At 38.2% G+C, this 16,725-nt stretch overlaps 1 protein-coding gene across 6 annotated transcripts in view; it reads left to right on the top strand.

Annotated features, from left to right (window-relative positions):
• DIP2C (disco interacting protein 2 homolog C) overlaps positions 1 to 16,725 on the top strand; it is a 288,411-nt gene that overhangs the window by 198,547 nt on the left and 73,139 nt on the right. For all 6 annotated transcript variants that reach the window (XM_052692779.1, XM_052692777.1, XM_052692778.1 and 3 more), the window contains 8 exons: positions 2,905 to 3,015; positions 10,053 to 10,176; positions 10,838 to 10,947; positions 12,254 to 12,356; positions 12,723 to 12,787; positions 14,462 to 14,555; positions 14,667 to 14,786; positions 15,578 to 15,692. In XM_052692779.1, coding sequence (XP_052548739.1) covers positions 2,905 to 3,015; positions 10,053 to 10,176; positions 10,838 to 10,947; positions 12,254 to 12,356; positions 12,723 to 12,787; positions 14,462 to 14,555; positions 14,667 to 14,786; positions 15,578 to 15,692 — 842 coding nt within the window. The remainder of the gene's footprint in view (positions 1 to 2,904; positions 3,016 to 10,052; positions 10,177 to 10,837; positions 10,948 to 12,253; positions 12,357 to 12,722; positions 12,788 to 14,461; positions 14,556 to 14,666; positions 14,787 to 15,577; positions 15,693 to 16,725) is intronic.

Raw genomic sequence — 16,725 nt, 5'->3', positions numbered from 1 at the left:
CATGTGCATCTCTCTCTGTGTTGTCTACCAACCGCCCATCTTTGTATTAACTTAGTGCAACAACCACTGACATCTCCTAGCATTAAGAAAGGACTTGTAGATAATTCAGTCTGAAAGCTGGAAGTTCAGCTAGCACAGGACACATACTGAACAAATTGCAGTTCTTCTAAAATAAGTCTACCTTGATTATGGTGAAGCAAATGTTTATAGCTGAGCGCTGAAAGCATATGCTTTGTGTTGTAAAAACATCTTGCCTAACATATCTGTGTAACGGAAACACAATCATTTGAAACGACTTTATGTTGAGGATGAGGTGTCACAGTACTGCTGATGTTTTAGGCTATTATTGTGGCTGTTATCCCCCTGTTGTAATAACATAAAAGCTTTCTGACCTCTTTGAAGGTGACTTTTTATTCTAAATAATGTATTTTGTGTGACAGCAGCTAGAGGTACTTTTGAAATACCAAATGAAATACAGGTGCATATTTGTGATCTTTTCTAAATCAGAGGGTAATTGTTTCCTTATGCTAATATGATATCAAACTCAGAAAGGGGAAAACTTTTCCCCTTGAAAAGCATCTTCTATCAATACAGTCTCTATTTTTCATGGCTGCTGTTACATCACTCCTTAGTTTCTTTGTCTGAGCCAAAAGAATAAGTGTATGAGCCTGTATTTGATTCTCTGATTCTGATATAATTATAGTACATGAAGAACTGCATTTGCCTTCTACAGAAACTTCAAAAGTTCAACCTTGTGTCACCTCAGACTGCTGCCTGGAAATTAAGCTTTCTCTCTAAAATATCTGCCAGATAACCAGATTCTCGACAATGTGCTGTGTATTTTGTTTTCCTTCAGCCTTATCCCTTTTGGCTGTTACACTATTTATTTGTTTGGTGCAGCTCTGTTAGTGATTAATGTCTTTTGAAGAGGAAGTTAGTGCCTTATTCCCACTAGACTTCAGCGAGAGTTTTTCACCTCTGTCAGCTCCTTTGAAAAGATTCTCAGCCACAGTTTCACTGTGTGTATGTAAACAAAGAGCAAAACAAAACCAACAATCCTCAGTGTACCTTTTGGGATCATTCAACGTCTTTTAGATGTTCACTAGGCTCAGCAAACTCTGCTATCCCTGCAGTGTACCAAGCAAAAACCCTTTCCTTCCATTTCCCTTGCGGATGTTTATGGTTTGTGTTCAGAGAATATATGCACTAACTGCAAAGCCATCTCGAGTAGTTGTATTGTTCATGTCCTAGCTTACAGACATGACAGCAGTCATGTCTCTGAAGTTTCTGAAGTTACAATCTTCTGCTTAAAAACAAAGATATTTTTGACTCACTTGGCCATAGTTTGATTCCTTTTAGCTTAAAGGAATCCATTTAATTTATGGAAGGCAACTGTTTTGACACCATAAGAAAATACAGAAAACAGTTCTAAACTATAGCAACTGACTCTTGGACAGTACATAAAAACAGTGTTTTTGCTCTGAGACATTGAAACATGCAATTCCTACAGATGTCAAATCAGTTAAAACTGAAGACTTGTTAACAGTTTCAGCAAATTTTAAGGTGCTGTGATAGTTCATTCTGATCTTGTGTGCAAACTCAAAGGAGTTAAGATAGAAATTATGTGCAGTGCCTCTTGCATGCTGTTTCAGGTTCCAGCCTCTGAGGTCATTAACAAGTAATTGATGGCAAGGAGAGGTGTGGACTCTCTAGGCTACTAAATCCATAGCTAGACTGTGCTCTCACATATCCCCATCCATTTTGTACCTGGAGGATCTAAAGAGATTGTAGTGTCCATGGAAGTTAGCTGCCCAGTTTGCACATTTAGGGAAGATGGGCACCAATTGGGCATGCAGGTGATTTTCTGTATATAATATTTTATCTAGAATAGGGTGGGGTAGGGTAAGGTAGGGTGGGTAGGATACGGTAGTTCATTTGAAAGGAAAAGATCATTGAGTCCAATTGCATGACCTCTTCAAGGCCAAAAGTGAAAGCAATATTACTGAGCGTATTGTCTGAATGCCTGCTGAACGCTGACAGGCATGGAGCATCAGCTACCTCACTAGGAAGCCTGTTCCAGTGTTTGAGCAACCTGACAGTAAAGAATTTTTCCTGTTGTCCAGTCTGACCATTCCCTGGCACAGCTTTGTGCATTCACGTATATCCTGCCATCAGTCACGATGAGCAGAGACCGACACCTTCCTCTGCACATCTCCTCATTAGGAATTTGTAGGGACCCATGAGGTTACCTCTGGGCATCTTTTCTCCAAACTAGACAAGCCAAGTGTCCTCAACCTCTACACATAGGATATACCTTCCGGCCCTTTTACCAGCTTTATGATATGTTGCCAGCTTGGATGTGACATTCACTTTTCTAGACATCATTTGGTTGTGTTCACTAACGACACAGAAACTTCTATGCTTGGAAACAGTCCAGTCCTAAAATAAGGTTATTGTGTGAGGCAAAGCCTCGGGAGACAAAATGTAATTGTTACTGACTGACATAATGATATAGTAGGTCTGGGTAATCAGAACTGTTTTCAGTAACTTAAAGGAAATACTAAATTAGAATGTAAAATTATTTCATTTGCTTGGTTATTTAATATCTGCAAAGCAATCAGTAAATTGAGAATCAGATGAAAGATATTGTCAATGTAGGAAACAATGCATCACGAAAATGTTTAACTACGACCTAAGTGAAAACATTCGTAGAAGGAACGTGTGTCAGAAGAAATTCCTTCTGACTCCTCATTCATCCTTCATTAGGTATTTGAATGATTATTACTGAAATGTTTCTGTAATCACCTCTCCAGAAGGAAGATGGAAACTCCAACCATTGTCAGTTGAGGCCCATAATAAAACATGCATTTCAGGAACTCTTTAACACATGTCTCTTTGTTTCAGGTAACACTTGTATTCCCTAACAATGATCCTGCTGCTTTCATGGTAGCATTTTATGGCTGCCTGCTTGCGGAAGTTGTCCCCGTCCCTATCGAAGTGCCACTTACAAGAAAGGTAGGGAACCAAATCTCTGTATTGCATTTTAAAACTTGTCAGAATGAATCATGACCAAGCCTAAGTTTTGATTATATTTTTGTGGGTAACTAGCCCTGACTGTACAGATACAAAGATAGCGTTGTGTGGTGAGTTGTATATAGTTCCTTCTTTTTTGGGATGGCAAATGTCAAGATGTGCCTGCAGTTGCAGCAAATGCTGGAGGGCTGCCTGGGAAAGGAGAAGAAAATTTTGCAAGAGAACAATTCTGCCAGCCTTACATGCAATAATCTTTGCAGCATCTCCAAGCATAGTGATGTTGGCTACTGACGAAGAATCACTGGCAGCAACTGCTGATTTTCTACCAGTCCCTGCAACCAAAGCTATAATACCACTAGTTCTGTGTATGCAACTTCAGAGCATTTAGGGAAATGCCTTCTCCTGTGTCTGTATCTGCATTTGTATCCTGAAGCTTCTGTCACCACTGTCATCTCTGCCAAGGGTCGCCTTTGAGCAAAATGAATTTGGGAATTCTTGTCACAGAGCCAATTCATAAACAAAACTGACCACAGCAAAAAAGGTTTCTCAGATGCAGTATTGGTCCAGATTCCACTGTTAGTTCCTTTGAAGGTGTTAGCAGCCAAGTAGGGCTGTTTCAGATTGAAAATATGCTTGGGGGTAATGAGGGGAGGGGGCTCAGTGATGTAGATGAACCACAGCTGGAAAGCTCATACTGATGCTGATGAACATACATTTTTTTTTGAGGATGCATACCTTCGAAGCTGTAAATATATTTATTCCAAACTCTTTTTGTCATGTCCTCTTAATTTTAGCTTGGCTGGAAGCAAAGTTTGTTCTAAGGTATTCCTAATCATCCCTTACGTAATGCCTTTGTTATTAGTTAGCTCCAATAATGCCTAACTTTAATTGTTTGGTCTGGAATTGTCCGTGCAACACATCTTCCTTAATCCTCTTTGTGGTATAAGCTAATGCTAGTTATTTGTAAAATGTAATATTTGAGTGCTCTGAGGAGAGGACTGGACTGTGGAATGACTGTAATGATCTTATCAGAATCATGCTGCATGTGCATCAAGCTATCACTGTGCTTTCACATTTCAGTGCAGCACTATAAGGTAATTTGAAGTAGTAACATAAGGTGAGAATTATTTCTATAAAGAGATTTTATATGCATCAACAAAATAAGGCAAGTAGACTGCATCCATTGGAAGGTCATACGGAATGTTCACAAAGATAGCCCTACTTTCATTCCACAAAAAAGAAGTAACGTGTCTTTTAGGGATAAAGAAATCTAGTATGTCTTTCCTTGTTAGTTATTTTCCTAAGCATAATCGCATATTAAAATACATGGATAGATGTAAAATGTATTTATTTTAGAACATCTGATACCATATCCGTCCAGTAAGCTATAAAATCCAGCTGTCCAAGCAATCTGATCTAGCTGTGCACGTCCCTGTGCATTGCAGGGAAGTTGGACTAGATGACCTTTAGAGATCCCTTTCAACTCTGAGGATTCTATGATTCTCCAATGAAATACCCTATGTCAAATGAATAACTTACCCCAATTTGGTTTCACCCCGTGTTTTTTTAGTATGTGCATAAGTATGTGTATAAAAATAGGCACTTACACATGCAGATACGTATATATTTATATAAGGCAATAACTACAGACTCAGTCTGTTTAACTATTGCCAGGATCATTCCATAATGTTTAAATATTGCATTGATAAAACAATAACAAAGATGTCAGCAGTAAAATTAAAAAGCAACATGATATGTCATCTATAAATAAAACCTCGCAATCTCACAGCATATACTATTACAAATATTTCTGCATTTGTTTATGTGGAGCAGGAACTGGAGTGGAAGCAATGAGATGAAAATCATGTTCTGAGTAGTCCCAGAAGGAATACCTCTGCTTGGTCAAATGGCAGCAGATCGCTTCTGGCATCCGTGGGAAGATGTCATTTGTGTCATCACACAATGGCCTAGGCTGTTCTTTTGTAATTTACCATCATTTGTTCTCTTTTCTTCACACTTCAGTAAGTTCTGGCAATGTACATTTTTTGGTTTGTGTTTTGGAAGACAAATGCAAACCAGCAAATAGACCAATAATTGTATTATAGGCTAATACAGACTTAGAAAATAGCAAGTCAATGTAGATGATCTATTTCAGGGAGTTAGATTATGAGCTCATCTTTAAGATTAAAAATGTGTGTTAATAGCTTTAATAATCTTCTGCATCTTCATAAGGAAGAGTTTTTCACAGCTCCTTGCAAATTATGCTTGACAGTTCAAAATTGAACAGAAATATTTGCAGCCCATATATTTTGTGTGTATTCCCTATCTTTGTATCATGAGTGTAATTTCTTTTAGCTTTTGACAGTTTATTTTCAGGCTCATTACTAGCTGAGGGTCCATCTCCTTCTGTATCACATCTTCGTGTTGAGCTAGAAGTACTCTGCTTCCCCAGAGAACTTTAGGAGATGTGTCTGACATGGCAGCTGGGATGGATTGCCTGGATTCCCAGCCACCAAGTCTTCAGTTTTATTTATTCTCAGAACACTTCCTGATCTTTAGCAAGGATCCAGGGGTTGGAATTTGTGTCAGCATGGTTTGGGCTCTTTGCAATTAGGAAATCAGATCTAAAATTAAAAACTGCAATCCCAGGCTTTTTTTTTTTTTACATCAAGACTAACTTTATTCTAGAAGTATTCAGGCACTTTACAGTCACTGTAGCAATAGAGTAACCATAATGTTTGGGTTTTTGTTTTTTTTCTTTTTTTTGTATTTATTTAAAAACATGTTTTTAATTTCTTTTTCTTCAGATTTTGCAGGATATATTTTATTCCATTTGATGAGCACCATGAAATTTATTCTACTACTCTGATACAGCCAGGGGAGTTAATCTGTTTTAATCTTAAAGTAATGTTTTTGCTCTCCAAGCACATTCGTAATCATGCTCAGTCACACACTGAATATAAGAATGGTGATTCTATGTAGATCCTTATGGCCTTTTGTCACAGTTGGTGAAGATTTGTATCAGGTTATGACATGAAAGCATATAAAAATCTATTTCTCAGTCTCTGTTTCATAGCCTGATAGGCTTGATGCTAAGTGTTCTTCTCCAGTTTCTAGCTGACAACACGATTTTAAAGTACACTTGCTTGTTTTCATAGCAAATTTGGTGATTCTCACTCCAGGGCAATTCTTTAAAAAAAAAAAAAGCAACGTTTTTTAAAGAGTAAAAGTGGTATTTCAGGAGCTCTTTATAGTAATCCTGAAAACTTCAGTTAAAGCTGTAACGGCAGCCAGAGAATGATATCTTTTTAAAGAGCCCCACTCTTTCATTTGATGGCAGAATTTTGTTCCATTGGAAATATGTCTCAATGTTTTTTCTCATATTCGGACATCTTCAGGACTTGAGATAAAAATGTGTTTCCTCTCTGCTTTAGTTATTATTGCACTGTGTCTGATATACTGCTATGTATATAATTTTCTATGCAAAGTCTTCTGACAACAACTCACCTTCCTGCACTGGATGTAAAACAGTTGTTGTATTTTTCCTTTTGGTGACACAGCCTTTCAGCCCCAGCCACAGCCAAACCTGGTGCACTCTGCTGGAACTGCATCAGCACTGTGCCCACATCATGCTCCCTATGCTCTGCAGCAGCCGTGTACTGGGCACAGGCCCTTGCTCAGTAGGCCACCATAAATCCGTGGTCCCTCAGACTCTGCGTTTTCTTTTTATGCTTCCAAGTTTAGGAAATTGTAGTTTCCTAGAGATAACCAACATCTAATATTTTAGGAGGAGGTTGTTCACACAGAGGGTGGTGAGGCACTGGAACAGGTTGCCCAAGGAGGTTGTGGGTGCCTCATCCCTGGAGGCATTCAAGGCCAGGCTGGATGTAGCTCTGGGCAGCCTGGTCTGCTGGTTGGTGACCCTGACCATGGCAGGGGGTTGAAACTATATGATCTTTGAGGTCCTTTTCAACCCAGGCCATTTTATCACCCCTTGCCAGAAATAACAAATGTCCTCTTTTTTTGAAACTTTTTGACATTAAAACCACTCATAGTTGTAGATTTCACATGCAAATCATAGCCAGATAGCAAAGCACTCTTTCTGATGAGACAGCTGTTTTCTTCCTCTTAAAGCCAGCTGTGAAAATTGCATCTGCTTTGTGTTTAATTTTTTATTAACGTCTTTGATAGTTGTATGTTTTAAATGGAAGTTTTTCTCAATTCATTTTCACTTTTGTTTCTAAAGTGCTGGTGCACTAGAAGGATGCCCTGTTTGTTCTTTGCTAGCAAATGCTTGTCAGCACAAAGGCAAATGGAGTTCAAATAAGCATTGTAACAAAACACAAGATTAGTTCAGCGTTGCCACCTAATTCTCATTTTGAAACCAGTCTGGAATATGAACTGGACAGGAGTAACCTTTATCAGCCCAGCCTTTGCACTGGCTGTCTCTTCCTTCCTTCCATATTAGATAAGGACATGCGCTCTCACTTGCAGAGAAAGGAACATAATTGTTTTCCTTCACACAAATCCTCTCACAAAGCATTACAGAAATGACATTAACTGCATACTGAAATGCAGCCACACGTGGCATTTTTTTATCCTGACAATGAATTATCATTCTCTGCAGCAGCAAGAAGACAATTTGCCTCCAGGTAGAGGTGAAAACCTTCAGGGAACCTTTAATAATAGAGAACTTTGAATGGCTGCCTACAGCAGAGAGGATTTCCATCTTGCTTCATCTGAAGGCTTGATCTCCCTAGGTGTGTGCAGACATCGTCTGAAGCTGAGCAGACCTCTTTTTTTGTACCTCAGCAAGTGCTCTGCCATCTGGAAATGTGAAATGGTAGCTCTGAAGCCAGCATTTGGTCTCAGAGCTCATGCTGTAATACTTGAGCTGTATCTTCTGCCTTCCACCTTCACTACTTGCTGTTTCAAGCTGTAAGTTGTGGAGGCAACTCTCTCCCTGCCTGTGCAGGTTGGACTGTGCTGGTTCAGTGGTTTTACCTGGGTACTGTTGGACCTCTGAGGCTTTTTCCACCCCTGAAAAATTCAGCAAATTAAGGTGTTTGTGGCAAGTGAGAGTTCACCGAACTAGCAGATTAACAGTAATTAACAAAATAGCAAATAATGCTGCTGAGAAAACTATATGTCCTGAAAATATAAGTAGATGATTGGATTTCTTTTTTTTTTTTTTTTTGTTTTACTTATAAGGCACTTTTTGGCACTGTGGATGTTTGTTTTACATTCCTAAGAAGAAAGAAAGACAGCTGGTCCCTGAAAGGGGCAGGAATCGATGCTTGAAGTCAGAAGTCTTTTTCTTTGCCCGCATAGAATCTTTGACTGCTTCACACAAATAACTCTATTTTCAGCTCAAATCTCACTACAAGAAGGATATTGAGTCTACTCCAACCTAGGTGATTCTGGTTCTATATGCGTATTTTGAGGTGCTTCAGAAAGCAAATATGATTTTAGTTTTCCTCTGGTCTCCTTGATACCTCATTTTAGCCTAATCTATTTGACTACAAAAATCTGCAGTAAAAATTAGTCAGATATACTTTGGGACTTTATTATGCAGCCTTGCTTTGAATATCAATGTATTAAGGCAACTGTTCTGTATTTCTGGTTGCTTCTTATGCATACATCTACTTCTATGGCTTTGCTCTGCTGAAGAGCCTAATGGATAGATGTAAAGTTCATGAAAGAATCATGACAGGACACTGTGTGTAAAGCTGACATACTGCTGTGGAAGCACAGCAGCTCTTAAGTAACAACTATGGCCTAGACTTGAAAATCGTTACATGTCTTTTTAGCCTCCATGCCCATATCCTCTTGATGACAGTAAAACATAATGTGCTTTCTCTAATGGGCACTTGACTATCTGAAGTGCTCCTGAAACGTGTGTACAGCTACTCAATGAAAAGTTTATTGACAAATCAGATTAGATCAACAAACAGTGATACTGTCACCACTGTGCATCTGCCTTATTATCTCTAAAGCTGAAAGCATTCTCCAGGAGGAAGTATCTGTGAGCTGTATTATTTCCTAGAATCTTCATGGAATCACAGAATTGCAGAACGGTTGAGGTTAGGAGGAACCTCACTGGATGTCATCTTGTCCAATCCCACTGCTTAAGCAGGGACATTAGTGCAACCTATTTGAGTGCTTGATTAGTCTCACAGTAAAAACGCATTCTTTTATATTCAGATGGAACCTCCCATGTTTCAGTTTGTATGAATTGATGACATTTCCCCTGAATCTTTTCTTCTTCAGGCTATACAGTCCCAGTTCTCTCAGGCTTTCCACACAGGAGAAATGCTCCAGTCCCTTCATCATCTTTGTGGCCCTTCGTTGGACTCTCTAAAGTTTCTCTATACGTTTGTTTCTTGTACTGGAGGGCTCAGGATCTGACACAGTCAGGGGCTTCATCAGTGCTGAGTAGATGGAAGGGATCGCCTTGCTTGATCTGCTGGCAGCTTTGCCTAATGCAGCCAAGTATGCCATTGGCCTTCTTTTCACAAGAGCACGTTACTGACTCATGTCCAATTGGTGTCCACCAGGATCACCAGATCCTTTTCTACAAATCTTTCCAACTGGATGGCCTCCAGCACGTCCTGGTGCCTTGTTCTTCCCCAGGAGCTGGACTTTGCATTTCTTGTTGAACCTCATGAGCTTTCTTCCTCCCTTGTCTCCAGCCTGCCCGGGGTCCCCTGGGTAGCAGCACAGTCCTCAGATATATCAGCCACTCCTCTCAGGCACTTCTTATTTCTGAGCAGTTCAGAAAGCAGACACCATCTAATGCCTTCAACATATTGTATGATTTATATTGTTTGAACTGAGAAAATATCTAGGTTGTGGAATGCCGTTGTCAATTTGCAGATTGGTTTTTCTAATCATTTAAATTGCTTCAAGGAAACAGACTGTTTTCCTCTCAAGATAATATGCCAAAGGACAAAAATGTTTCCAGCCTGCAGTCACTTCTGATCAATTTTGTGTGTTGTTTTCATTTTGACTTCTATCAGGATGCAGGAAGCCAACAGATAGGCTTTTTGCTTGGGAGCTGTGGAGTTACTGTGGCCTTGACAAGTGATGCATGCCATAAAGGACTGCCTAAAAGCCCCACAGGGGAGATACCACAGTTTAAAGGTAAGCTATCTCTTGTTTACAGTGGATGTCTTAAAATTTACTACAACAGTCATTGTATTTGTTTACTTGGAGTGGGTGAAATTAAATTCTAAATTCAGCTTACGTGCAGCCAGGACCCATAACACATCGCATGCCACAGGAGCAGCCACGGCTGTGAGGGTGCTGTTGCCCAGCTGTGTGTTATCGGGCCATTGTTACACATTGCTGCTCCCTGTTTCTAGCTGCCAGTGGGTGTAATTTGTTTCATGGCCAGCTCAGCTGGGCTACCAAAACCATCATCAGTCCCAAGATACAGTCAGCCAACAGATTTTGTGCTATAGTAGATGAGAAGCGTTCAGACAATTCAGTCCTATAGCTTAGAGGTTGGGACTGTAACCTCTGGTAAGAGCACGGTAATAAACTATTTGGGTCAGTAACAGCTTAAACTGCCTGGCTATTTCTTCAGGGTTGTCTGAGCGCTCCTCAGCGCTTGATAGCTGTGTTAAGAAAGCCGTTTTGAAAAATCTTTTTTTTCCATGCTACACTGAGGTTTAAAAGCAGAACTGTTTAGATAATGGTGATGTGGATATCCAGGAAAAAACTTCGGCCGGGAAGAATTTTGTTGTGTCTTGTCCTGCAGAAGCTCAACAATAGCTGACTTTTCTATGTGACTGTGTCTCAGGCTGGCCAAAGCTGCTGTGGTTTGTCACAGAGTCTAAACATCTCTCCAAGCCTCCTCGTGACTGGTTCCCACATATCAAAGATGCAAACAATGACACAGCTTACATCGAGGTGAGTTAATGAAGACTCATCTTCCTTTGAATCATTGCATATGGCACTTCTGGATTAGATAAACATAATTATTCATTTACTAGTCACAGAAGTGAAGAACATCCTGTGTTAGTCTGTTAGTAAGTAATATTTTCTAATAAAATCCTGTAGATTGATTTCAGAAAAGTTAATGAAATGTTAAATTGTATTTCAGGAGTTTTTATCGTTGATGTTTTATGTCATCTACGCAACTGTCACAATATTACATTAAATTTGCCTTGACCAACCTAGGTCTCGTTCACAATGTGTACTTGCCCAGCAGCACTGAGATGTGCAGACAGCAAGCTTCACAAGGAAGCTTCAGTTCTCATATCCCACCCTTCAGACCCTTTGAAAAAGAAGGAACTTCTTGTTCAAAAGCTTGTCTGTGACATATTGCTTTGTGAGTCACACTCTTCCCATAAGACCAACATCAAGAAGGGAAAATTAGCAATGCTGTTAGGCTTAATTTTTCTCTAATTATTTTTCCATTCTTCTACTTCTGTGTAAATTCAAATGTTTTGAATTCAGTGGTGTTAGCACTGAATTTAAATGACTATTCAAAGGAATAAGTCCAAGGAAAGATATTTCCTGCCTTTGCACAGTCAGAACACTGGGTTCAAGGAACAGAAATAAGTCCATTTTCAGTCTTGTTGATTATCTTCATTACGGAGAAAGAGAAATGTTTAATTTGTTTTAATTGGGACTGATAGTTTTCAAACTCTTGCATAAAGTTGCAAAAATTGCCATGATCATCAGCAGCGATCTCATTTCTATGCTGCTTTCTCTTGATTCTCATACTCTTGCAGTCAAACAGCTTGTGTCTTTCAGAATATATATAGAGAGATAGATTATTGTAGAGTCCAACAGTGATTCTGTCATCAGCTCTTCTTCCATGCCATATATGTCACAGAAGGGAGTTCAGATTTATTAGCTGGCCTATAAAATCTAACATGTTAACATTGAGCAGACTGAACTAGGTTTTTCTCTGCCAAATTTAGCCAGTCCTTTAGCCATTAACATGGTCAGAATTCTTAGAATCGTTTTTCCCCAATGCCTGTATTCCAGCAACAGATGGATTTCTAATATTGAGCCTGGGAAGCTTCAATCAGGAAGAGAGATCCTGACTGAAAAAATCATCCAACCTTCTCAGTACTTCTGCCTTCTTAAAATAGGATCATTAAATGTGCCCAGTATTCACCTAATAAGAAACATTTTCAACTATTAAATAATGGAAATGGGGCACCATTTCACCATACACTGACTTTCTCTACTTGATTCTTTTCAGTACAAAACATGTAAAGATGGAAGTGTGCTCGGGGTGACTGTGACAAGGATTGCACTGCTGACGCACTGCCAAGCCCTGACCCAGGCATGTGGATACACAGAAGGTATGGAGTACACTTACTTTGTTTTAGGAAAGTATGAGTTGTAATTTGTGTGATTTGTCATTTGTATTCTTGTCTAATGCACAGATCTGTGTTAAAAGCTTGCAGATTTTTTAAAAGATGTTTTTTTCTTTCCTCATTGATTTCAGAAAATGTACTTTTAAAATATCTTTATGAGAGGTACAAAGAAAAGACAAATAATGTCCTAGCCAAGACAAATCCCACAGTGGAGGCTTACTGTGAACGTTAAGCTTTGAGGTCATCAGTCATGTTATACTGAAGCTCACTCTATTTCCTTCCTTTGAGTGTGTTTGATTTGAGTCGATGCCATTTTCTAAAATATCAACTCTTTTTGTTTTCTTTGGACAGCTGAAACAATTGTGAATGTATTAGATTTCAAGAAGGATGTTGGTTTATGGCATGGGATTCTTACAGTAAGTATGTTTTTTTATTTTCTGTGAATATTTGAAAATAAACTAACCTCATATGCCTACTACTATCACAAACTGGGATGTCCTACAGTTTCCTCTAATACAATATTTTCTGCTTTGAAGGCAAAAAATATATGACTTAAGCCCACAATCCTCTGCTAGTGCACTTACTCGTAATGAGCACAGTAAAGATGTCAGTGTTTTTACGATCATATCGTGTACTCTGGCCCCTTTCTTACCATCTCATTCTGATCTCGTTTGTGAATGTTTTTGAGATCAGACTTAAAAGCAGAAACATGTGAAGAATGTTAGTACTTATCTCTGTAAGAATATGGTCCAATGGCATAGCTGTATTGCCACTGACTTGTCTATCCAAACTCCCACAAATAGGTGTTTCTGCAAACATGAAAGCATTTCTCATACTTTAAGCTGCGTACATTTTCTTGTTGCTGTTTGAATCTCTTCATCAATTTATGTAGGAGCCAATTGCCATATTTTTATGTATGACAGAATGCTGTTTGCTGATCACATTAAGAAAAGCTGACAAGTTTTGAAAGGTCACTGTTTGGGAGTGCCATGATAAACAGTTCATACATGCTATGATTCCCAGGGAGCTGATACACTTTTCAGTGTTATATTGCTCCTAATATCTAAGGGCAGTAATAACACTTGTAAAGCTGGAACATCCTATTAGGCTTAGTGTCCATACACATCTCACAGCAGAAAAAACAATTTATATCATTGTTGAAAGCAGACACGTAAAAAGCCTTTTCAGTGCCTTCCTTTGCTGTTTATCTTGCTGTGAATTTCTTGTTCATACTGTTCAGATGGCCAGCCCAGTGGGACACTTAAACTTTCTTAAACCTAGATTTTCCAAAGGAAATAGTTTATTTAACTCAATCTGCAGTAAGGAGAGATATGCTGCCCTCCAAAGATGTTTCTAAATGCTAAGAAAAGCAGTGCAAGCTGTTTGAAAGCAACCCATGAGAAATTACTAAAGCAATTGACTGCTTCAGCCTAGGAGACCTGTTCGCTGTCATTGGCTTCTTTTTTCTATGCATTCTTCAACTTCTCGTAACCTTGTTGAAAACACTGGAAATTACCTACCTGGAGCAGAATTTAAAAAAAAAAAAAAGTCATCTTTCTTTATGTATTAAAATAATTTGGTCCCTGCTTAATCCATGAGTTCACTTTCTTGGTCTACTCTCTTTCAAATAATTTTTTCCCACTGGCAAGTCTTTGTGGAGATGATTTTCTTTAGAAGGATATATAGGGAGAAGTCATCATACATACCAAAAAATAGCAGGCTCAGGGATGATAGTAACCTACACAGCCATCAGGCAACCGTTGTTCATCCAATAGATCTATATATTTTTTAGTGCTTACTGTTGCTTTTGTATTTTAAGTCAATTGCTTAGGAAGAAAACCTATTTAAAACTTTTTTCTGTTCTGCTTCAAAGTTATGATCTGATTAGTCTAAATCTGTAATCATTAATTAAAACATTCAAACATGGTGATTCCATTTCTTCTTAATGTAAATATCTAAATAGGAAAAGATAAATGCCAGCGCTGAATATAAAAATAAGCATGGAAGAAATATAGATGCCTCTGACCATAAACCATATAAATAATTGTCATTATTGTTATATAAAACCCATTTATCTTATTTGATTTCAGAGTGTCATGAACATGATGCATGTTATAAGTATTCCATATTCCTTAATGAAAGTGAATCCACTGTCATGGATACAAAAAGTGTGTCAATACAAAGGTAAGGAATAAGAATATATAAAAGTAGATTTGAAGGCCAAAATCAAAAGAACAAATTGTTTTTACTGCTGTAGAGCTTTCACATGGTTCATCAGAAATCTTCCTGTTGCAGCAAAAGTTGCCTGTGTAAAATCCAGAGACATGCACTGGGCATTGGTGGCACATCGAGATCAGAGAGACATCAACCTTTCCTCACTGCGAATGCTCATAGTGGCTGATGGTGCCAACCCATGTAAGTGATGCTTCTGCAGTCCAACAGAGCATAGGGAATGTTTTCCATCTTGCTTCTATAGTTTCAATCACCATAGCTAAAATATTTAACAGAATATAAGGTTTGTCTGCAAACTATTTGATATTTATTGAAACAGTAATTAATTTTGAATTTTTTTAAAATATATTTTTCTTTAGCTAATCCTGAAGCAAACTTGATATTCCACATAACGTAAGTTGCAGCAAATCCAGTTTTGTTTAACATGACAGCCATGTACAAAAATTGAAGTAAATAACCTTAAGTTTTAGAGAGGATCAAAACATTTTTTCTGAATGATGGCTTACAGATACAGACTGAACTGAGAATTTTGGGGGAATAATTATGCTAGTCTTGAGAACCACATCAGGATCACTCCTTGAAAAGTACTTGTAGAAACTATTTCTCTTCACTATTTAAGATATCAAGGCATAGGTGTTTTCCTTTTTGCAGGAGCTTGCTTTGGGTTTCTGAATTAAATCTTTCATTTGCCTCATCCTAAGAAAAATTGTAATGACATTCATGTTATAAATCTGGCATTAATGGCTTTTCTGTGTAAGCATAGCGAAAGGATTTTATGGTCAAAAATTAGTATTTATTCAATGTATACACATACATATAGTTGTATCAGGTAAGGCTTCTTTCCTAGTGGGTTCTTTTAAATTTTTTCATTCAGAAAAGCCTAGCATATTGAATAACAAGTTTGCAATTTGAATAGCATCACATTAGAAATCAGACTATGTTTTCTCCTCTGATTATTTTTTTCCTTCCCTCAGGGTCTATTTCTTCCTGTGATGCATTTCTCAATGTCTTCCAAAGCAAAGGTCTGAGACAGGAGGTCATTTGTCCCTGTGCTAGTTCACCAGAAGCCCTCACTGTGGCTATCCGAAGGTACCGTGTTACACAGTGCAACAAACTCACTGTACATGATGTGTGCTAATGTGAAAAGAAACAAAAAATGCATTCAAGATTGAATCTCCTTGCTTAACTTCTGAATGATGTTTTTAGTTTTCATTTTGTTTTTGTCTAAACGGACCTACAGTCATTTGTAGTTTAGTAATTCAAACTAGTTAAAACTTAGTAATTTTAAGTTACTATATAAAGAACACTTTATAACATTCCTGTTCCTGTAATTATGTCTAATTTTAAATAGACTGAAATCCAAAAGCTAATTCTGTAAAAAGAAATGGGAAAATGCCATTGTAAGCATAAAATTAGTTAAAACATGGGATCTTAAATGGAATTGCTATTAAGGAAAATCGTACTTTAAACCAGTCTGTTTAAAGAGAGTTATGGCTTTGTGCAGATTGTTTTTGTCTAACTAGCACTTTATAACCTGTCATAAACTCTTAGTAACCATCTAGAAATGCCCTTAGAGTCTGTGGGGTTTGTGCCTAAAAATAAAATGGAGAAGTTCTAATAAAACTATTAAGCATTATGTACAGGAATATCCTTATAAAGCAGCCACCAGTTGCGAGGTGTTGTAAGATACAGTAAATACCCTAACTCATCTGTTCTGGCAGAATTTTCAAAAAGCAATGCCTAGAACAGAAGGCACTTTGTTTTTAAGTTCAGATTTCTATCACCATTTATGATTTTTTTTCACATGTTGAAACATGAAGTATAAAACTGTAAAGCACTGTAATAGAACTAAGTAAAATACTTCCTGCCACAAAGCTTAAATTATATTAAGTGAAATGTAACCAGATTTTCAGTTAGCTTTCCAACAAAACATCAGAGGAAGTAAGACACAACGCCAAGAATGTGGTTGCCTTTCGGCCACATTATTAATCTAAAATACCTGAAAGCTGTCTGTCAGTGACTTATCCTGCCCAGGTCAGTTTTCCTTCTGCACTGCCTCGAAGAGCCCATCGCTCAGCTCCAATAGCCTTTCCCCCATTCTCAGCGAGTAGTAAGGAGTGAG

The sequence above is a fragment of the Tympanuchus pallidicinctus genome, unplaced genomic scaffold, assembly GCF_026119805.1.
Source record: "Tympanuchus pallidicinctus isolate F22 unplaced genomic scaffold, pur_lepc_1.0 scaffold3, whole genome shotgun sequence".
Lineage (NCBI taxonomy): Eukaryota > Metazoa > Chordata > Aves > Galliformes > Phasianidae > Tympanuchus > Tympanuchus pallidicinctus.
The sequence above is the reverse complement of the archived record's forward strand: the minus strand, read 5'-3'. Positions and strand labels throughout refer to the sequence as shown.